Raw genomic sequence first — 22,150 nt, forward strand, 5'->3', positions numbered from 1 at the left:
ACAGGATAGGGTAAGATTGAATGAAATGAAATAGAATGGAATGGAAGAATTGGATAGGATGGAATGGGATGGGATGGAAGAATAGAACAGACTATAAAATAAGGTAGGAGATAGAACAAATAAATAATTAGAATAAATAAGATAGAAAAATAAGTGAATTAGAATAGCATGGAATGATATAGAATAATAAATCAGAAAGAACAGAATCAAATGAGATGCAATGGGACAGAGTGAGTAGAATCGAGTAGAAAATGGACAAGACATCACAGGAGTTTTATTCTGAAATATGTTTGAACTCAAGGAATATCCAAGTCCACAAAATTCCAAGTCATAGTATTATATAGCTTATTTAAACCCACTAGGATAATTCATTCTGTGATTCATTTGAAAAGTATTACTGTGAATCTATATGTGCCTGGCACAAAGTATGGCTATACAATGATGTTGGACATATGAGACAGAGGTTGCCCTTGATTGTGAGATTCCCAATGAGTTGCCATATAATGATTACTTTGAGTATTTTGGACCAGATTTCAAACTGCATATTAGTCCTTCAAACATGACAAACCAGAGCACTCCAGAATATATGGAAAAGATAAAACAGCATTTATTTGAAAATTTGCGCATGTTACCTCATGCACCTGGTGTCCAAATGCAAGCTATCCCAGAAGATGCTGTTCATGAAGACAGTGGAGATGAAGATGGAGAAGATCTTGATAAGAGAATTTCAATTTGAGCATCCGACAAACGGATAGCTTGTGATTGAAGAATTCTCAGATTCTGAGGATGAAGGAGAAGGAGGACGTAGAAATGTAGCTGATCATAAGAAAGGAGCAAAGAAAGCTAGAATTGAAGAAGACAAGAAAGAAACAGAAGACAAAAAACAGATGTTAAAGAAGAAGATAAATCCAAGGAAGGTAGTGGTGAAAAGACAGATGCCAAAGGAGCCAAGTCAGAATAACTCAGCAACCCTTGAATTTGAGAGACTCCTCAATTTTAGGAAGCCATCTAAGAAATGAGAAAATATTGGAACAAACTTTTCTTTTTGAAGAATTCAGGCTTCGATTTATACAATTTTGGCATGGACTATTTATTTTCAAAATGGCTTTTTTTTGTTTTTGTTTTCTTGGCAAGTTTTCTTGTGAGAATTTCTAATTATGAGGCAAATTTTTTCCACCATGCTTTATGTGATAGTATTTAAAATTTATGTGTGTTATGTCAAAAAACTGATCTATTAAAGAAATAATTGGCCTTTCTGAGCTGATTTTTCCACCTTTTGTAATTCTCTTTATTAAAAAATTGTACTTGGAAAAAAAATCCTGCCCTCATGAAATTATATTGTAGTCATGGAGAAGAACACACAAGGCCAAAAGGCAGAGTATGGGAGATGGCAATTCGTGCTAAGCAGAGACAATAAAGCAGGGAAGAGCCCTAAGCCCTGTCAGAGGCAGGGACTGGGAGAAGGTTTTCCCATCGGATGGCCCTGGGGCCTTCCTGTGAACACAGCTGCTGTTCCCACGGCTGCTGCCCCATTCAGCCACTGTTCTATGTATTTCATTTCCTGGGATTCTCCTCATTCGCTCCAATACAAACACTTCAGTCTTGCTTCACTGGATTGGAACTTGACTCCTCTCAAAACTGTCCTTGTCATTTATGGAAGAGAGCAACTTAAGTCTTTTTAATACTTTGAAGACAGGGTAGTGATAAATCAAGACTAAGGAGAGCACTCAGTATTTGTACACACACACACACACACACACACACACACACACACACACACACACACATATATACATATATACATATATATATACATATACATATATATATACCTCAGTGTGGTATTTCTTTGTGTGTATGTGTGTATGTAATATATGTATATATGTATATATATATATATATATATATATATATATATATATATATATATATATATAATGGAATTCTATTGCTCCATCAGAAAGAATGACATTTCCCCATTTGTTAGGAAATGGAAAGACTTGGAAAAAATTATATTAAGTGAAATAAACCAGGGCCAAAGAAACATAGGTCCCATGGTTTCCCTTATTTGTAATAATTAGTACATGTCTAGGACAAGCAGAAAAGGTCAAAAGCTATGTACATATGACCTTATAAGATGATGAGCGAAATGTTCCCCAAGACAGGGACACAAGTGGTTTTTTCTTGCTTGCTATTGTTTTTAACTTACTTACAATGCACTATGTGATTCTTTTGTTTCTTTTGTATATTCTTCCCCCACAGTATAACCCCTGTTTTCACTGTATCTGATTCCGGGTGCCCTGCATCTTGTATATATATTTTTATAATTTGGGGAGGGGAAGAGATATAACAAAATGTTGAAATGAAGATATAGGTTGACCCACTGTAACAATGAGATGTATAAGACACTATGTTGAAAAGGAACCTTACAATTTTGAGGGGAGGGGAAGTGGGGAGGGATGGTAGGGGAAAAACAAAGGACGAGGTAACAATGCTTGATAGAAAATGTACTCAATACCCTACTCATATTACTGTAACCCCTCTGTACAGTATTTTTACAATAAAAATATATATGGAAAAAAAAAGAAATACCACACTGAAGAGTCATCCTGCACTATGTGCCTCTTAGCAAACATCCAGCTAGGCAAGAAAAGGAGGCTCTGGATCATTGGATCCACATTTTCATGGCCCACTGAAGCCTGTTCTTCTCCAGGGAGGTATGGTCCTGGACCTTTGCACTTCCTGAGGGCAGAGCTGCACTCAGTCTCCAGGAGCAGACTGTGTTAATCAATCATTCCAGCACAGGCAGTGAGCTCAGTGGTAAGCAAGGGCTGAGCCCATACAGTGAGGAATGCAGAGGGCTGGGGGAGGCTGTGCCCTTCGTGGAAAGAGCTGGGCCCTGGAGAGCTAGATGGTTTCATCTTGTCCTGCATTGCTAGAGGCACATTTGCAACACTGAACCCAAAACCTGACTTTGTTCCGTACTTTTCCCTCCCTCCTCTTACTTGACTTTAAACTTCTTTCTTTTGGCCTCTGTGCAACCATATTTTCCTGGTTCTCCTCTGACCTCATTGACTGCTTCTTACAAGTGTCCTGTTATCTCCTCTTCCTTCTCTTCCTCTACTGACCCCAAGATCTAAATGTTAGCAGTCTTGGTTCTTCCAACTCTTTTCAAGACTCTTTTTCTTCCCAGGTGATAATTATCTCACTCTGTAACTTTCAAATGCTTCTAGATGTGGATTCAAAATTATGTTAAGTGAAGTAAGTCAGGCTCAGAGAGACAAAACACTGCATGTTTTCTCTCATCCGTGGAAATTATAGTTGAATCATAAACATATGAAAATATGTACAGGATCATAGGTATATATACACAAATTGACTAAAGTATGATATACACCAGAGGGGATTCCAGTGGTATAACTCCTCTGAACAACTAACCAACAGTTTAACAAAATAAATACCAGGAAGTCAAAACATGTTTTGTCAGGGGAGGTCAAGGGAAGGGCAGGGGGCAGATAAATTGAGAGTGGAAGAGTAGGTGAATATTGTCATTATATTTAATACAGTACACCAGGTAGATGGGTGGGGTTGCGAGGGATGGGAGAAAAAGATGGAAAGGGTGACACTGATAAAGACACAGTGAATTCATAAACTGATACGTTCAATTGAAATCTCTTTGGACAACTATTTAAATATAATACAAATAAAATAAAATAAATTATATTAAGACTTGTCTTGAAGAATGTTCCGTGTGTGTTCAAACCAAATGAGTGTTCTGTTGATATGCAGAAGATTGTATAGTTGATTTATCATGAATTCTTTTCAAGTGTCAAAATAAGAGGCATTACTAAAAAAAAAAAAAAAACAGATCTTCATACTGAGCTTTTCTGTAGTCAAAGATTTCACATCATCATTTTGGGTGTCTAGTTTAAACATAATATGACCACCACCACCAACAATCTTGATTTTTACCACATCCCAAACCTAATCATTTTCTCTGTCTCTGCAAATGGAATCTGGATTCTACATGGATACTTAGGCCCCAAATGTAGGAGTCCCTTTTTTTGTCATGGGATTGAACTTGAAGGGTCATACCCAGGACCTCATGCATGCATAGTACCCCAAACTCTATCTCCAGCCTCACAGAATCAATCTTAATTGCTCTTTCCTTTTTTTTTTTAAACCATAGTCTCTCTATGTGGGCTTTACTGTCAACATATACTCTATTCTAGGTGATTGCTATTCAATCTTCTCCTCTATGCTATTCAATATTCTCTTCTACCCTAATCAAAGCTATTTCCATTTCTTCCCTGAATTACTATTTCCATCCTCTACAATCCTTTTTTAATTAGCTCCAAAAGAGATACTATAAAATGTGAATCAACACTGCATAATGACTTTGGAGGGCCCTGGACATTTTTACCTTCATAGACTTCTTCTTGCCATTAAAAAATATTTAAAAATTGTGTTTCATAACTGGTTTAACATTACATAACAAAACATAAAGTTTATTATTTTCCTTCCAATTTCTCTTTGGCACTTTTGGGATTCAAACTTAGGGCTCACCCTTACTAGGCAAGCACTCTACCATATGAGCCATGCTCCCAGCCCCTTTTTGCTTTAGTTATTTTTGAGATAAGGACTTGTGTTTTTTACCCAGGTCAGCCTTGGACTGGAAACCCAGTATGTACATTTCCGAGTAGTTGGGATTACTCAGTTAACTTTTTTTTTTTTTTTGAGATGTGAGCCATCACAAATAGGCCTTTTATTTGTCACAATTGAAACTCTGAATTTTAAATGGATTCTTAGATGTGTGGCTCAGATCCATCAGTTTGCTGGACTTTAGCACCAGTTTCATCCCCAGTAGTTTAGAACTACCACCTTCACTATGAGCCTCCATGAGTTTCAAACTTGGGCTTTCTTAGCATTATTAGTTTTCTAATAAAGACATCATGAAGTGGATAAATAGACTGGCAAGGCTTTTCTATGTTTTTCCCAGTGCTGTCTGGAATCGGTTAATTAACTACGTCTTTCAAGTCATATGGCTGCACTTCTCTGGTCATGATTTCCATCAACCTCATCTGGATTTGGCCAACCTGTTAGTGCTGAGCATAGGAGGTCTCGTGGATCTGATTTCCTTTTTGGTAAAAATAAATAATAAATAAATAAATCAGAACAGATGAAGCAAATAACCACCTGCAGTCTTGACACCAGCATGAACTTCAATCATGGTCTGATACTTTTTGAGCTTGGAACACATTTTGTCCTGGCTGTGATCAATGCCATGGAAGTTGGTCAGGTACTACTCACCCTGAATACCTTCAGTCATTAGCTTGAATTTTCTTTTCTTTTTCTTTTTTCTTTTTTATTGTGAAAATACTGTATAGAAGAGTTATAATTACATGGACAAGAAGCTTGAATTTTCTAAATGTGACTTCATCATTATTCAGATCAGCAAGGATCACTTCAAACACCACACTTTGAGGCCATCAGATGTGATTTTGGTTCCTTGAATCCTCATGACTAGAGGTTTCCCAGTATTTCCTATATTGAACATGGCCTGTGCGTTCACATCATACCAGTCTTACTTAGAAAATGGATCAGCCACTTTATTCTTGGCTCCCTTTTGCTGCCTCTTGCAAGGCGCTTGTTCTTGATGACTGCCATGGTGCTGGTCAGAAAGCCAAAAGGGCAGAAAGAAGTTCACTTAACTTTTAATGTTGTGATTGCTTATCATATCCAATTTTTTGTTGAGATGGGATTTTATTCACCTTTTTCCCAGGTTGGACTCAAACTGCAATCTTCTCAATGTCCATATCCCAACTAGCTGGCAGTATGGACATGAACCACCGCATTTGGCTTTTTTATTTTAAAATAAACTCAAATTATTGTGATCCCTAGGCCATTTGCCTACTCTGCTTCATGTTCTTTATTAGATCTCATCAGGTCTCCTCCTAAAATGTCTTTTACCTTCTAGAAAGCAGAATATATTCTGAAGTCATTTCCAGAACTCATGTGTGTGTGTGTGTGTGTGTGTATGTGTGTGTGTGTGTGTGTGTTTGTGTGTGTGTTCTAGTACTAGGGATTAAACTAAGGATCTCAACCTTGCTCAGCTTTTTTACTCATGGCTAGTGCTCTATCGCTTGTACCATGTCTCCCCTCCAGTGTAGCTTTTTTTGCTGGTTAAAAGGAGATGGAGGCTCCTTCCCAGGCTGACTTCAAACTGAGTCTCTGATCTCAGCCTTGTGAGTAGCTAGGGTTATAGGCAGGAGTCACTGGCACTTAGAGAACTCTTAACTCCTTATCTTAACTCCCATATCTTCTGGCCAAAATCTGTTTGGGTTTCTCTCTTGATACCATCTTTTTTGTTCATCTGCCTTAGTCATACTATTTGCTACCTGTTTCTTGAATGGACCAAATTTGATTATGACAGGGGCCCAAGTACTTCAGTTCACTAAATCTGTAGCATTCTATCCCCTCAAGCTTTTTCAGTAGACAGCTCACACACAGATGTGGAAAGCTTATGAGTTTCACAGGGATGATGGAGTTGCAGAGCAGGATGACTGGGCTTTGCAGCATCTTGCTTGTTCTCTACTTATAAAAGTTCTAGATTATGATGCCCTAACAAGAGGCAGGAGGTTTCCTAACCAGAGGTAAGGGATAAGTAGAGCCTGAACCACCGAGGACACACAGTGAATCAGTGGGGATTATGTAGGCAGCTGTCTTCTTCCTCTTCCTCTTCCTCTGGGGAGTATGAACAGGAAGGATCATGGAACTAGGAAAAATATGAACTCAATATGCCCAACTCCAAGGCTTTCTCTGCTCTACTGTCCTAAATTTCATTCTGGTTTTCTCTTGTCCTGGAAGTTGGTTTTTTTCCTCTGGGCAAGTATCAGAGTAAAAATAGTTATGTTGTACATGTGCTAGAAATGGTTCTATGCACACCACCTATGATTTTAATCCCCATCTGCTTCCATTGGAGGGCCTCAGAATGCTGGTCCAGGCAAAAACAGAATATGATAGAAACCACAAGGGAAGCCCATTGCTGAGAGACATTGTTGTCCCTAGGTTAACAAGTGGCCATTCTGAGTTCTCCTTGATGCCCCCAAGTGTTTAGCAGTCAAGTGACCAATCATGAAATTATGATTATTAACCCAGGACATACTTGGTTGTACTTGTGGTCCCAGCCTTATTATTAATAGCATTCCCTTTCAGTGACTCTCAAGAACATCCCATTCTGGATGAGAAGTTAAATTGTTATTCTATCAAACCATCCATTGAAAAAAAGAACAGAGGCAATTTCAAGACAAAAAGGGGGTGGAAGCAGATAGAACAGCAGCAGAACCTGGATAAACAAGAAACCCAGGCCAGGGCAAGAACTGTCCCACAGATTGCTTGATCAAGATCTCCCAGCAGCCTTCATGAGGAGGCACTGAGAGTGACTGTAGAATTCCTTTGGGCACCCAAACAAAAGACAAGAGACTCAAGAGCCATCCCTCCAGGTTAGGTGGTCATCTTCAGTGAGTGCTGTGTTCAGACTTCTTGAAGGGGTTAGTAGAGAAAGATTACTCTTAGGTTTGTGACCCAGGGGTGCTGGGGCTTCCTTTCCAGAGGGCCCAAGAGCCATAAAGAACCCAGAACTAGGAGAAGAATCTCAGTATTCTGGTCCAAAAGTCAAGAAGGAATTTATGTGCAATTATTTTCCTTGCTCATTCATACTTCTTTACCTCCTTAGTAGTATTTTTTTATATTAATTTCTTTCCAAAACTCCAAATTCTACGTAAGATGGGTCCCATCATTCTGATGCCCAGTGGCAAACAATTTCGGGTTCATCCTTCTCTAATTTTACATTGTGAGTGTTCTTAAATCGTGGCTACAGGGTCTCGCTAAGCATCAAAAGTATAGATTGATCCTCAGGGTCTGCCATATTTCCTTTATTCGCATTCTCACTAAAAAGCTCTCATAGCAATTCCGAAACTGGATTCGAAGGCCAGATTGCTCCTAGACATGACAGGAGAAATGGAGGGCTTTGGAACCAGAGACATTTTATTGGAATGTAACTTTAACAATATTAACAGGTCTTCTTAGAAGGCTTTTCAGAGCTTCTGATGTGCAACCAGGCCAGTGAGCCTCCATAAATTTAGAGAGGGGTACTGAGGGGTTTCTCCTCATTTCAATTTTAGTAGAAAATCTGGAGGTACAAGTGTTATGTGATATACTTTGGGACATATTTTTCTATTATCTTTCTTGGGAGCATACACAGTTAGGTGAAGAGCATAAGCCTCTCCTTTCTTTCTTTCTTTCTTTCTTTCTTTCTTTCTTTCTTTCTTTCCTTCCTTCCTTCCTTCCTTCCTTCTTCCTTCCTTCCTTCCTTCCTTCCTTCCATTCTTTTGCTTTAAACTGCTGTGATAGTTTAATGTCATGTTTTCTGTCATCACGACTAAAAAGGAAAACCTGTTGCTTTATTTTACAATATTCTTTTACTGATACATAACACGTAATATGTGGCATGGTTACTCCTCTTTAGTAAATTTTATCTATTTGTGAAGAAAACATTGGTATGATTTTTGACTTCGTGCCACTGCCTAACTTTCTAAGAAATAAAAAAATCTAAAGATCAGTTAACTTCATAAAAAAGCATCTATGTTAGAAGTTAGTTATAGTTTCAGGGCCTGTTTCTCTTTCTTTCTCTTTCTTTTTCTCTCTCTTATGCAAAGTAAAAGCAAACAAAAACAGAAACCGAAATACAGGACTGAAGAATGGAGGCGTCTCTTCTTCTCCAGGTGAGACTCCTCTTAAGATGGCAAAGCAAATTGTTCTAGGCTGCAGAAGCTTTCTGGCAGCCCAGCATCTCCCTGCTACGCATTTATATTATTTTATTTTGTTCTATATTTTTTTTGAGCTGGGTCTGGGGCTTGAACCTAGGTCCTGACTGCTGTCTCTTAGCTATTTTCATTCAAAGTGGTGTCTGCCACTTGAACAACACCTCCTTTTCCAGTTGTTGTTGCTGTTGTTTTGGTGGTTAACTGAAGATTCTCAAGGACTTTCCTGCTGGGACTGGCTTTGTTTGAACTGTAATTCTCAGATTTCTACCTCCTGTATTGCTAGGATTACAGGCATGAACCACTGGCCCCCACCTACCTTATATTTCTTGTGTGACTTGAAAAAGGCCTGTGGTATTGTCCTGAGTGTCTATGGAGGATTCCCCTTTTCGAAAAGCACAAGCTTCCAGGAGAATGTTAAAGTGACAGTGTCCTCACTGCCCCATGTAAGTGGAAAATACTGAGAAAAACACAGTAACATCTATCTCATATTCTCTTGCTTTAAAAAAAACCTGCAAGGGGGGAGGGCGGGCATGGGGGGGGGTTAGATGGGAAGGGATGGGAAGGGGAAACAAAGGAGGAGGCAACAATACTTGATAAGAAATGTACTCATTATCTTGCCCATGTAATTGTAACCCCTCTGTACTGTATTTTCACAATAATAAAAACAAAACAAAACAAAAAAAAAACCCTGCACTGGCCGGGCAGGTGGCTTATACCTGTAAGCCTAGCTACTCAGGAGGCTGAGATCTGAGGACTGCAGTTCAAAGCCAGCCCAGACAGGAAAGTCCAAGAAACTTTCTCCAATAAACCACTCAGAAAACCAAAGTGGCACTGTGGCTCAAGTGGTAGAGCGCCCACCTTGAGCTGAAGGGCTGAGGGATAGCACCCAGGCCCAGAGTTCAAGCCCCACAACCAACAAAAACAAACAAACCAAAAAAACTGCACTGTTAGAGAGAAGTACTGAAGTACTGAGAGGCTGAGAAACATAAGAAAACAGAACAAGTCAGTCTCTGTATGTGATGATTATTGTGCTTATAAAACACTCTCTAGAGGGGCTGGGAAGGTGGCTCAGTGGTAGAGTGCTTGCCTTGCATGCATGAGGCCTTGGGTTCGAGTCCTCAGCTGCCACATAAGCGGTAGAGTGCTAGCCTTGAGCTGAAGAGCTGAAGGATAGTGCCCATGCCCAGAGTTCAGGCCCCCAGACTGACCAAAAACAAAAAAACACTCACTAGAGAGCAAATTCTGGTTCACTTTGCATTTCATTTTAGTTTTTGCTTATATGTAGTCTAGCACATTCCAGAGAAAGGGGCCCTTTTAAGACCAGGAAGAAAAAGCCACACAACTTTCAAGTAATTTTACTACAAAATGAGTATAGTGAGAGAAGTTTCTAGATCGAACAAGTACACAGCTCTCAGAAGGCACATGGAAAACTCTGCAGAATAATTTTGATTAGGCTAGATGGCTTTGCCAAGCTTAAAACAAGTGGTTATTTTGTAGTGACCTCTGCAGAACAATGCATCCATTGTTCTCTGGAATTTAATTCATTTTAAGTTACTCCATCCAAATGATAAAACATCAGATGTGCTGCACTCCAGGGGTAAAATGCTATAATTATTTTTATTGAGACCCCACTGTTAGATGGGAAGGATTACAGTCTGTTCTAATTAGGCCCCAGTGATTGTCTTTTGAAACTCAGCTAGTTCTAAGAAAGGTGATTGAAAATCATGTTAAGTGAAAGAATTGACATAAAGGATCCTCCCCACTCTGAGGTGATTGAAAAGTTGGCAGGACCATCTGCAGACGACCCACAAAGCAGAACAACAGTCTTGGAAAAGAAACTATTTTCAAAAGTAAAAGTAGCTTGCTTGGGGTGTTGATTTACTGTAAGATAAAGTTTACTATCAATATAACCAATAAATTATTTTTTTACTGTATAAGAACTACTATGCAAGTGCCTCCAGCCTCCAAGCCTAAACTATTATAACTGCCTGCCTAAAAGCATGTGAAAGTTCTTAAAATCATATGCAGTGGGGATATTACCATCCTGTAAGAATGAATAACAAGTCATTTACAAAATCAAGATATCTCAGAAGAAAGTACATACAAACACAAACATAAGAGTTCATATGCCACATATTTAATATAAACCTTTGAAACAAGTTCAGATGAAATAAAAATCGAAGTCCTCAAAAAAGTTTGAGTAACTTAATTGCCAAATATTCCCTATTGTCCCAAACGTGCTTAAAAATTTTTCTATGCCAATGTTTTCAAACTGTTAACTAGAGGGATGTGATACCTAAACCAGTTTTTAGTAATAAAGCTGGGATTCTTGAAATCTTAGAAAACAGGTGAAAGGTCCTATATGACACATATCACACACATGTGCACGAGCCAAAGACAGAACTGGCTTCTCCTTGATGAGACCATGGAGGGTTGTCAGGAAGAAACCCCAGGTCACCCCTCCCGGCAATCGAGATAATTTCCTTTTATCCAATAGCAAATCTGGGCGTATTTGAGCGGGGTGATCCTAACAGCCACGTTGAAATCCTGCGGGGAACCATTCATGTCCACCCACTGGTGCCCTGAAAAAATCCCAATAATTTTCCTCTCCCACTTCTGCTGGGGTCTCTTCCACATCCTCACGTAGACCCCGGACCCGCTGGCCCCAGGCTGGGCATCGCACTGTTGGTAGAGCAGGTCGTAGGTTTCATCTTTGACATCACAGAATCGGTACACCAGATTGCCCGGGCGATCGTTGTCATAGCCAGAGAAGTGGATTCTGCCCCCGGGCAGCTGCTTGGCTGGGGGGCTCACCCCGATCTTCATGAACTTTCTCTTATGGGGTTTCTTGAGTTCCAGGAGTGCATAGTCGTAATCCATGCCGATGTCGTTGGCATTGCCCTTGATCCAGCCCTTGGGCACGTGGGTGCGCTTCACGCGGATCCATTGGAACTTCATGGGGTCCGGCACGGCTGCGCTGGAGCTGTTGGCGCCCCGTCCGCCGTCTTTATACCTGGGCTTCAGGAAGCCCACTCGCAGCTTCTGCGTCCCTTTCACGTAGCTTTTGCCATCGTGTATGCAGTGGGCAGCGGTGAGGACGTGCTTCTCAGCCACCAGCGTGCCCGTGCAGCCGGTGGACAACTTCACCGACGTGGAGAACGGGTAGTTGAGGAGGAAGTCCTTCCCAAAGATGCTGAACCTGCTGTCATAGCCATAGATCTGCCGCCTCCTGCGAGCCCGGCCCGCCGGCTCCGCCCGGCCCTGCTGCACGCTGCCGGGGCTGAGGACATAAATGCCCACTCGGGTCTCTGTGCGGCTGCCATTGGAGTAGAGGGTCTCATACGACAGGTATTGCTTGGCCTCCTCATAAGTGGGCAGGGGTGCTCCTTTGTGACACTCGGGCCCGCATAACGAGGACACCTCCAATTTGGCTTCAGCCCCAAAGTCTGGCTTGGCTAGGGTGAGGGTAGACTGAGGCAAGACCACAGGGAGGCGGTAAGCGGGCCAGGTGGGCTTCCAGGAGGCACTGTGGGTCATCCCTTGCCCCGCCACACAGAGCAGGAGAAGGACGAGGAAGAGGAGTCCGGGGAGCCCCGCCATGCTGAGCGCCATTCTGCACAAACAAGAACAAGCAGGTCAGGAGAGTAAAGGCTGAGGCTGGTCCACGGCAGCCTGTCAGAGGCCAGCGGCGCTGCCTCCAGATCTCACAGTCGCTCAGAAATCAAGGTCTGCACAGATATCCTTCCATAATGGCCTCACCCACCGTGCAGACTTAGCACCCAGACATCAGTCCTCACTTACCACGTGACTTTGAGCTTGCTTTATGCTTGCTTTGAAACCTGGTCCTCTTGCCCCTCTGCTTGGCTTTCCTTCTTCTCTCTCAGGTTCAATCTAATATGTATTTGGGAGATTTTTTAGGGCAACTTGTCATTTATAAAATAAGTCTGAACTACATATCTGATGTGATAACCAAGGCATTAGTGGGGCACACTTCCTCAGTAGCTTCCACACGAGGGGTGCATTTGGGAGCTCTTTGCTTTACATTTAGACATGTCTTTACAATGATATATTGAGTTCCAAAGAAAGCAGGCCTCTAGTGATCAAAATAATTCCCTTTGTGTTTGGATTTAACATTTTTTTAAATTTTATTATGTGTTTGGATTAGGTTGAATATTAACAAGATCTCTGTCAAAGATCAAAAGCTATAATATTGCATGGGGTACAATAGTAAGACTTCCTGAATTATGAATTTATAAATATTAAAAATAATGCTATCTATTTTTTTAAGTGGTTATCCATGTTCTCAGGTAATCTTATTGCTTTGGGTTTGAATCTATGTTGGATGAAAGGTGAGGTTGACTGATTTATGGTCACTTTACAGGGGTGAGGTGGGAGCACAGAAAAAGGCATAAAATCAGATGTGGGAAGAAGAAGAACGGGAATGTGTGAGGTGGGCACTGAGGTTGAATAAAAGTTACATAACTTAAGAGAGACAGACGGGGAGACACTTAGAGAGAGGGAGCTACCATATATGTGAGCACATGTGGGTAAGTCACTTTGTGATTCCCCTTTGTGCATCAAGAGTGGGGCAGAGCAGGTGCAGGAGGTAGTGGGCTGGGGTCTGGTGATGACAGGCTCTGTGAACTAAATGCAAGAGTTTGTGTCTGTGTGTGTCTCTGTGTGTGTGTGTGTGTGTGTGTGTGTGTGTGCGCACGAGCGCGTGTGCGCACGCACGTGTGTACACTTGCCAGTTCTGGGGCTTGAACTCAGGGCCTGGGAACTGTCCCTGAGCTTCTTTTGCTCAAGGCTAGTGCTCTACCACTTAAGCCACAGCACTACTTCGGGCCTTTCCTGTTTATGTGGTACTAAGGAATCGAACCCAGGGCTTCATGTGTGCTAGGCAAGCACTCTACCACTAAGGTACCTTCCCAGCCCAGGAGTTTATATTTTATTCCAAACCTTATCCATCACCCTTACAAGAAAAACAACAGTGCAGAAGATTGAAGGTACGATCACCAGTGTTTAAGCCTCAGTGGGCTCTGATAGGCTGGGAATCTGCAGGTTCAGCTGAATGAGCAGGTAGGATAATCCATCCACAATCAGGCACCCCATATGGCAAGGGACAGATGTCTGAAGAGGCTAGTGGAGGCAAAGCAGAAGCAGGAGTGATTTCCTTATTTTTATTATCTTCCTCTCAAGGGTATGAAGCTTCTGGGTGCCTTGTGCTTGCTTATATCTTTAACAGGAGAGTCCCATTGATCTGAGCTGGTCCAGTCCTGTATGCTAATCTTCATTCAAAATACCTACACAGTGTATTTCTAAAATATGTGTACTTCTCTCACTTGAGGATCTTTCTGCTCTAATCTTTCTCTTGAATTCCACTTCTGTCAAGGAAAATAGGGAGGGGAAAGACATGAGTAAGGTCCAGAAAAAGCCAATTCCTGCTGGGCAATGGTGGCTGTTGCCTGTAATCCTAGCTATTCAGGAGGTTAAGATCTGAGGATTGAGGTTCAAAACCAGCCCAGGAAATTCCATGAGACTCTTACCTCCAATTAGCCACCAAAAATCTAGAAGTGGAATTGTGACTCAGGTGGTAGAGTGCTAGCCTTGATTAAAAAAAACAAAAACTCAGGGACAGTGTTCAAGTCCCAGGACTAGTACACACACACACACACACCACACACACACAAAAGCCAACTCCTTGGGATTTATCAATTCTTTGACATGCCACTTCTCTAACTCTTTCTAAATATGAAGAGTCCTTGGGCTCATTTCTGGAGGAAGAAACATATTTAACTTCCTTCCTTCCTTCCTTCCTTCCTTCCTTCCTTCCTTCCTTCCTTCCTTCCTTCCTTCCTTCCTTCCTTCCTTTCTGTTGTGCAAGTACTAGAGCTTGAACTCAGGGGCTAGACACTGTCCTTTAGCTTTTCGCAGCTCAGGGATGGCACTCTACCATGTGAGCCACATCTCCGCTTCTGGCTTTTTGCTGGTTAATTGGAGATGAGAGTCTCATGGGCTTTCCTGCCTGGGCTGGCATAGGACTTTGAGGCTCAGATTTTAGCCTCTTGTGTAGCTAGAATTACAAGCATGAGCCACGAGTACCTGGCTATTTTTTTAAGTCCTTAAAGTATATGGATACATGCACACAAATGTTCATATGTGTGTGCTGGTTTTTTTGTTTGCTTGTTTTTGCTAAGACTAAAGGTTCTAAGTAGAGTAGGGAGGGCATGGTGGTACCAGTAGAATCCTCCCTCCCCTGCCATGGAAAGTTGGCAATGCCATCTACTGGCTGGGGACCCAGCTCTTGAGCCCATCTAGAGTTTGAACAGTCTTTTCTCTATGGCCGTTGATATCTAAGTGACTGAATGACCTCCACACTCCAGAATCTCCCTCCAGTATGACAGACTAATAGAAATGAGGTGTCTTCTACATATTGTTTTTTTTTTTGTCGGTCGTGGGGCTTGAACTCTGGGCCTGGGCGCTGTCCCTCAGCTCTTCAGCTCAAGGCGAGCGCTCTACCACTTGAGCTACAGCGCCACTGTCTTCTACATATTGTATCTTAGGCTCAACACACCATTTCTTCCTCCCTTTGACTAATGTGGAGAATATTAATTGTGCCAACACTGAGCAGATGTGTTACACCAAGTTTTGTTTCAGTTTATCTTAAGAAAAGAGACACAAGTGCAAGCTCCCAAGTATCTTGTTTTTAAAATACAATTCTTGGCACAGAGGATAGGAGATGAGATACTATTTTATGTATCTATTGTAAGTGGTAGGTAATATTTTCAATATGCAGGAAGAAATGATGGGCTAGTGTTATCTTCTAGAATACAAATCTGAAATTTGTATGCTGATTGGGTTCCAGGAGTAAGGAGTTTGAACTACCAACTATATCAAAATTAGTTTTATTTAGCTTTCTCTCTGTCTGTCTGTATCAGTCTCTCTCCTCTTTCTTTTTCAGTCTCTCTCCTTTTTCTTTTCCATCCTCAGATCTCAGCCTCTTGAGTAGCTATGATTACATGAATGAGTCACCAGTGCTTTATCTTTTTTTTTCTCCCCAAATTGAAATAGTCCAATGGATAAAGGTGTCAGGATAGAGAATAGCAGGAAAAAGTCTGATATGAATACAAATACATTTTAAAGATTGCATCTAGGAACCTTGTCTTGATGAATTAATCCTCTTAGGCAGGCTCTAACTTTTTCCCAAATGCTTTGCCTACACAGTGAATCCTTGTTTATTTAAATTCTTTCAAAGGCTGTGGCGTATGTCCCATTTCACAAGTGCTGGCTTTTTTTTTTTTATTAGTCTGTCTTTGGAAAAAAAAAAAAAAACAATGTTTTTAGAAACCAGTTCATGAGAGGTACAGGGGATGGAGTTATGGAACACAAGCACTGGTCAGTCAGCCAGATTCTTTTACCCCACATTGTCACCCCAGACTCTCAGTATAGGGGATCAAGTTTTCCTTTGGCAAAATGATAGATGATATGTGCCAAGAACTTTTGAGATCACTTACAAATCACAGAATGCTAGTAGAAAATTCTACAGAGCCAGGCACCAGTGGCTCAGGCCTATAATCCTAGCTACTCAGGAGGCTGAGCTCTGAGGATCACAGTTCAAAGCCAGCATGGGCAGGAAAGTCCGTGAGACTCTTATCTCCAATTAACCACTCAGAAAACTGGAAGTGGCACTGTGGCTCAAGTGGTAGAGCTCTAGCCTTGAGCTGAAGAGCTGAGGGACAGCGTCCAGGCCCAGAGTTCAAGCCCCACAGCAGATGGAAAAGAAAGGAAAAGAAAAGAAGAAAAGAAAATTCTACAGAGCCTTGTGCATGATAAGACTATTACTAATGCAGAGTCCCTTACAACTTAAACTGTGCTCTTTTAATCAAGAGTGAGGAAGCACTCAGTCATCTATGAGGAAAAGATTGATAAACCAACAGGGCAAGATAAAGCTTTAATTTGTTAGGACCAACTTCTTGAATACTTCAGAAGCACTAGTGTGTGTGTGTGTGTGTGTGTGTGTGTGTGTGTGTGTGTGTGTGTGTGTGTGTGTGTGTGTGTGTGTGTGTGTGTGGTTAGTGAGGCTTGAATTCAGGGCATAGGTTCTGCCCTTTGCTTTTTTACTGAAGGCTGGCATTCTACCACTTGAGCTGCAGCTCCATTTCTAGCTTTTATGTAGTTAACTGGAGACAAGAGGCTCATGGACTTTCCTGCCAGGGCTGGCTTCGAACTACAGTCTTCAGATCGCAGTCTCCCAAGTAGCTGGGATCACAGGCATGAGCCACAAGCACCTAGCAGAAGCACTAATTTGTCAATTAACTCGTGTAACAAAACCTCATCTAACATCATTCTGTCTTTCTTAAAGTTTTTCTGTCTCTGAACGTTATAAAATTGCATACTACAATATTTAAATTCACATGTCAAAATGAATGCACATTACTTTCAGAAAGTAATGCATATCAAATTATTCCAAATTGATTAAAGTTTCAAATACCTGGTCAGAAACAGACAGCTAAAGTTGTGTGTTTTCTAAACTTCAAGATGTAAACTGGATCTCTAGTGAAGTTCCAGGCTTTCTTTGTTGTTCATCCCCCTTATCAAAATGTGGATTAGAAATTCTCTGAATAGAAACCTAAAACAGATGATTTCTTTGACTGGTCTTCCCAAGTCAAGGATTCTCAAATTTTATCAGATCAAAAAAGTCTGGGTCAGGGACTAGATTGCTCATAGTGTCTGCTTTGATGTTAATTGCTCTAGAGAGTTTGCTATGGGAAAGATAGAGGCTGTCAGTGTAAGGTCAAAGGACAAGAAAAATTTACCTAATTGGGAGATAAGACTTCTATGACCAATTTGGAAAACAAAAACAAACAAGCAAAACCATAAAACATTCCAGCAGAGGGCAGCTTATAGTATAGGATGAGTGGAGGAATGGCAGGATGTGAATGCAGTCAGGAGAGATTATATAGAGAGATGTGAAATACCCTAGGAAGGCTTTTCTCTGAGGAATTTATACTCTATTCACATCAATAACATACCAAGAATGACTGAGACTTTAAAATTGACTGGGAGGTTTCACATTAATTTCTCAACTGATTTGATAATAGAATTAACCCAGAAACAAATAATTCTTGTTTCTAGCTTTCTACACTCTAGGTTAACCTGTCATACCCATTTAAATTGATTTAATATGGACACTTCAGGATGAAGTAGATATACTGAAGCATTCCTAATCTCACAAATGGAAAGGTAACAATTGAGTTATATGACTGTAATTTCTGTCATATTTACAAATAGGTCCCCTTATCCTTGTATAACTTTCACTGGTGTGTGTGTGTGTGTGTGTGTGTGTGTGTGTGTGTGTGTGTGTGTGTGTGTGTGTGTGTGTGTGGCTCAAAACCTTGCCAGGCGCTGGTGGCTCATGCCTATAATCCTAGCTACTCAGAAGGCTGAGATCTGAGGATCATGGTTCAAAGCCAGCCCAGGCAGGAAAGTCTATGAGACTATCTCTAATTAACCACCAGAAAATTGGAAGTAGTGCTGTGGCTCAAGTTGGTAGGCACTTGCCTTGCGCTGAAGAGCTGTGAGACAGGGTCCAGGCCCAGAGTTCAAGCCCCACAACCACCGCCCCCCCCCCCAGGAAAAAAATATGTTACCAGGAACTTGCGGTTCACATCTGAGATCCAAAGCCAGACTGGGCAAATAAGTCTGTGAGATTCCATCTCCAAAACAACCAGCAAGAAGCCATGCAGAAAAGTCTGTGGGACTCCAATTCCATAAGGACCAACAAAAAGCTGGGCTGGAGTATAGATTAAGTATAAGAGCACCAGCTAAAGCAAGCAAGCCTAGCAAGTGTAAGGCCTTGAGTTCTAACCCAAGTACTGGCCAAAAAAAGAAAAAAAGAAAAAAGGAAAGATCTCCAGGACTTATCCTAATTATATCTAATGCCTGATGAAGAATATTTAGGTCTATAAGCCTTTACAAGATAAAGATTACTCATATCCACAACTGTTTGAGGTTTCCAGTGAAGTGTTTTTATACATCATTTAACCTAAATGGCAAAGCAGAATGGAACATAAAATAGGCAAATATTTTTTTTCACCATGCTTAGTAATAGAAGAGCTGTATTTCTTTTCTAATTCTGGGTATCTGACTCACAAGGGGGTTACCCATTTCATGCTCTACCAGGCAAGATGAGCCACTGTCTCACTGTCCAGTGTCTCAAAATATTTGTACTTTATGAGTTTATTACCATTTCATCAGCCTGCTAATGTCTTTTAGCAAAGGGACTTTACCTATGATCAGAGGTGCAAATAACAATAATCTCTTTGGAAACTGGCCCTGAGAGAGACTGCCATTTCTTGTTCTCTACTCAAATCTTCAAAGTTGCAACAACCCCAGTCTCCTCAAGAGGGCCAGTGATTGAGAGTGATTTAACTCCTCCAGCCAACAAGTATTGGGAGGAAAAACCCAATCCTTTAGGCATCCATTCTCTATTGCACAGAGTATGAATTCCTGTGACCACTATAAACAATGGCAACAGAAAGGAACCACAAGGCAGTGCAAGAAGATGCTAGTTTGGGGATGACAAAGGATCTGCCAATGATATTTGAGGATAAGGATTCTGAACAGTGAAACCATGCTAATTCCTAAAGCAAATGCCTTAAAAAATGAACAGAACTCTAAGTCCTCTTCAGCCCAACTTGGCATTCATTTTTCCTGAGTCATAGAATCTGAACAGGCAAAACAGATCCAACCGCATCACAATTTAGGAATTACAGTTTTGTACAGGAAACTGGAGGGCACTTACAAGTCCAGCAACTCTAAACACAACCTCACACTCCAAGTTTAATTTCCACTCTATTAGGTTTTAGACAAAATGAACAAGCCCTATGATCCTGAGACAAACCTGGCAACAGAAAAAGACCAGAGTGCATAAAACTGTCAATGGTGAGACTATGGGAAACAAACTCCCTGGAGTCAGTAAGAGTTACACATGAATAAAGAGTTACACATGAATAAAGATCCTAAAGGATCTATGAGAGAGCTGTGTGGGGAACCTGAGACTATTAAATGGGGGCACACCAGGGCCAACAATATTCTCAGACACTCTAATGGGCACTTTGGCACTTAATCCTATGGACAGGAAAATGCACCCACATTCACCATCTACCTGAATAGTAGTCTGGGTTACAAAAATGAATTCCTTTGGAAAAATGCCTCCTTGCCATTTCAGGCACAGGAAATCATGGCAAGTTCCCAATTGTCTTTAGGCACTAGAAAAATGTCAGCGCAAGATTTATTCATATGCTGATGTGTGTACAGGGTCATAAACACTTTTAATAAATATAGTGGCTTCTGTGCCATGTTATGTTTCTTCTTTTCCTTTCATCTCCTCAAAGATTTCTTGAAAGGTAAGTATGCCTTGTTTTAAATGCTGTCATGCACAAGTAGGATTCTTGGGGGTGGAGGTACTAGGTTTGAACTCACGGATTGAATACTGTTCCTTCCCTTTTTCTTTCTATGCAAGGCTGGTAATCTACCACTTCAGTCACAGCTACACTTCCAGCTTTTTGCAGGTTAATTGGAGATAAGTCTCATACACTTTCCAGCACTGGCTGGCTTGAACCTCAGTCCTCAGATCTCAGCCTCCAGAAGCTAGTATTATAGGTGTAAACCACCACTGCGTGGCTCACAAATAGGATTTTAACATAATGTGCAATAAATATCCTGATAGTAATTTGCTTTAGGGATTTGGGCCATAGTTGGCTCAGCCTATAAATTCAACTCTTCCCACAGAGTCATGAAAGAACAATTCTAGCAGGGTGCTACCAGTTCCTAAGGACCACATGGGACCCATGAAGAAACTCGGTTGCAGAAGCAAGTCCCACTGAACAGCCTAGAGCTTTCTATCAACCACAGACAGTTTCTGAATTCCTCTGGGTGTTGCCCCAGTGGGTAATAAAACAAGATTTTTTTTTTAAATCAGCTGCTTTCTCATGAGATGCTAGAAAACAAACTTCTTTTTTTTTCCTGGAGGGGAAGAGTGGTGTTGCATGATCTTTCTTCCTCTCCTTTGAAAAGATCTTGAAAACTCTTTTAACTTTCCCTTCCAAGTTAACTTGTTTGATAACCGGAAGCGTCTTACTTCCAACAACTTGCAGATCGTTCAGACAGCACTTTCTAAGGTTAGCAGTTCCCGGGCCTCCAACTAGAACAAGGAGCCTAATGGCAACCTGGGCTCGCCCACCTTCCCTTCGCTTTCTAAGGTGTGCTCACAATCACGTGTGTGTCCGGGTTAAAAATTAATGTTCAGAACAGCGTAAGCAAACTCAAGGAACCTAAGTGGCAGTGTGCGTGCGTGTGTGAAAGCGGTTGTGGAGTTGTCACTCCCTGTCCGGCTTGCCCACCCAGCACCCCATACCCGGTACAGCAGTTTCCAAGCCCATCCCGCCCCGCGACTCGGCGGACACCGCGCCCTGGCGTCTCCCCGGAGCTCCTCCGGGCTCTGATCCCGGCCCTGGACCCGGGACGGCAGCCGGGCGAAGTGCTGCTGAGCCCGCAGCAGCCCACTCGCGCCGCACCGGCCCTTTGTCCCGCTCTCCAGCCTCCCGGACGGCCCAGGGGGACGCCCTCGCCGCGCGCCCGCACTCACCCGCGGGGTGCGCCCGGCCGGGCCGCGGCTCGCAGCGCTGCTCAGACAGGTGTGGGCGCGGGGAGGGCGCGCGCGGCTCCCATGCCGCCCGCCGCGCCACCGAGTGCCAGCGCGCGGACGATCGCAGCCCGCGGCCCGGCCCTTCCCCCCTCCCCCCCCCCCCCCCCCCCCCGCCCCGCGCCTCCCGGGCCGCCCGCCCCGCCTCCGGCCCGGCGGAGCTGCTGCTCGAGCCCTCCGCTCGCGCCCCTCCCCTCGCAGCCCGCCTCCAGCCGGGGCAGCGGCAGCCGTCCCCAGGGCCTGTGGCCCCGTAGCCCCCGCAGGTGGCCCTGGCGACGCGCCAGCCCCGGAGGACCTCGGTCTCCCTGGGCCAGACAGCCCTGGCCGGGATCCGCACACCCACGCCGGGGCCTTCCCTGCCCAGAGCCTGCGACCACCTGGCTGGTTCCTCCGGGCCGCTCCCCTGGTCGCTCAGAGCAAGGGATTCGACTACACGGGACAGATGGGACTCGCGTTGGGAATCCAAACACGCCCCACTCGGAAGGGCCGGGCTCCCCCCAGCCTTCTCCACTGTCCCCAAGCTCTGGGATCCTGCACTTCCGTGGGCGACCCCCAGTGCTTTGCATCCCCCAGACACCCAGGTCGTTTCATGCGTGGGCTCACTGCATAGTGGGGTCTC

The 22,150-nt window shown here is 42.7% G+C and overlaps 1 protein-coding gene and 2 pseudogenes across 2 annotated transcripts; 1 reads left to right on the forward strand and 2 right to left on the reverse strand.

Annotated features, from left to right (window-relative positions):
* Positions 1-445: 445 nt before the first annotated feature.
* Positions 446-976, forward strand: LOC138836553 (histone deacetylase 2 pseudogene; annotated as a pseudogene).
* Positions 977-4,718: 3,742 nt separating this feature from the next.
* Positions 4,719-5,667, reverse strand: LOC138836147 (small ribosomal subunit protein eS1-like; annotated as a pseudogene).
* Positions 5,668-10,942: 5,275 nt separating this feature from the next.
* Positions 10,943-21,580, reverse strand: Prss23 (serine protease 23). Of its 2 annotated transcripts, none has more exons than XM_070034820.1 (2): positions 21,475-21,580; positions 10,943-12,438 (listed from the first exon to the last, which is right to left on the reverse strand). In XM_070034820.1, the coding sequence occupies exon 2, from the start codon at positions 12,435-12,437 to the stop codon at positions 11,280-11,282; it is 1,158 nt and encodes a 385-aa protein (XP_069890921.1). In that variant the 5' UTR covers position 12,438; positions 21,475-21,580; the 3' UTR covers positions 10,943-11,279. The 2 variants fall into 2 exon arrangements, with proteins under 2 accessions (XP_069890921.1, XP_069890922.1); XM_070034821.1 differs by lacking the exon at positions 21,475-21,580 and adding an exon at positions 12,627-12,766.
* Between the last annotated feature and the right edge of the window lie 570 nt (positions 21,581-22,150).

Source organism: Dipodomys merriami, unplaced genomic scaffold (assembly GCF_024711535.1).
Source record: "Dipodomys merriami isolate MVZ:Mamm:240054 unplaced genomic scaffold, mDipMer1.0.p SCAF_25, whole genome shotgun sequence".
Taxonomy (NCBI): domain Eukaryota; kingdom Metazoa; phylum Chordata; class Mammalia; order Rodentia; family Heteromyidae; genus Dipodomys; species Dipodomys merriami.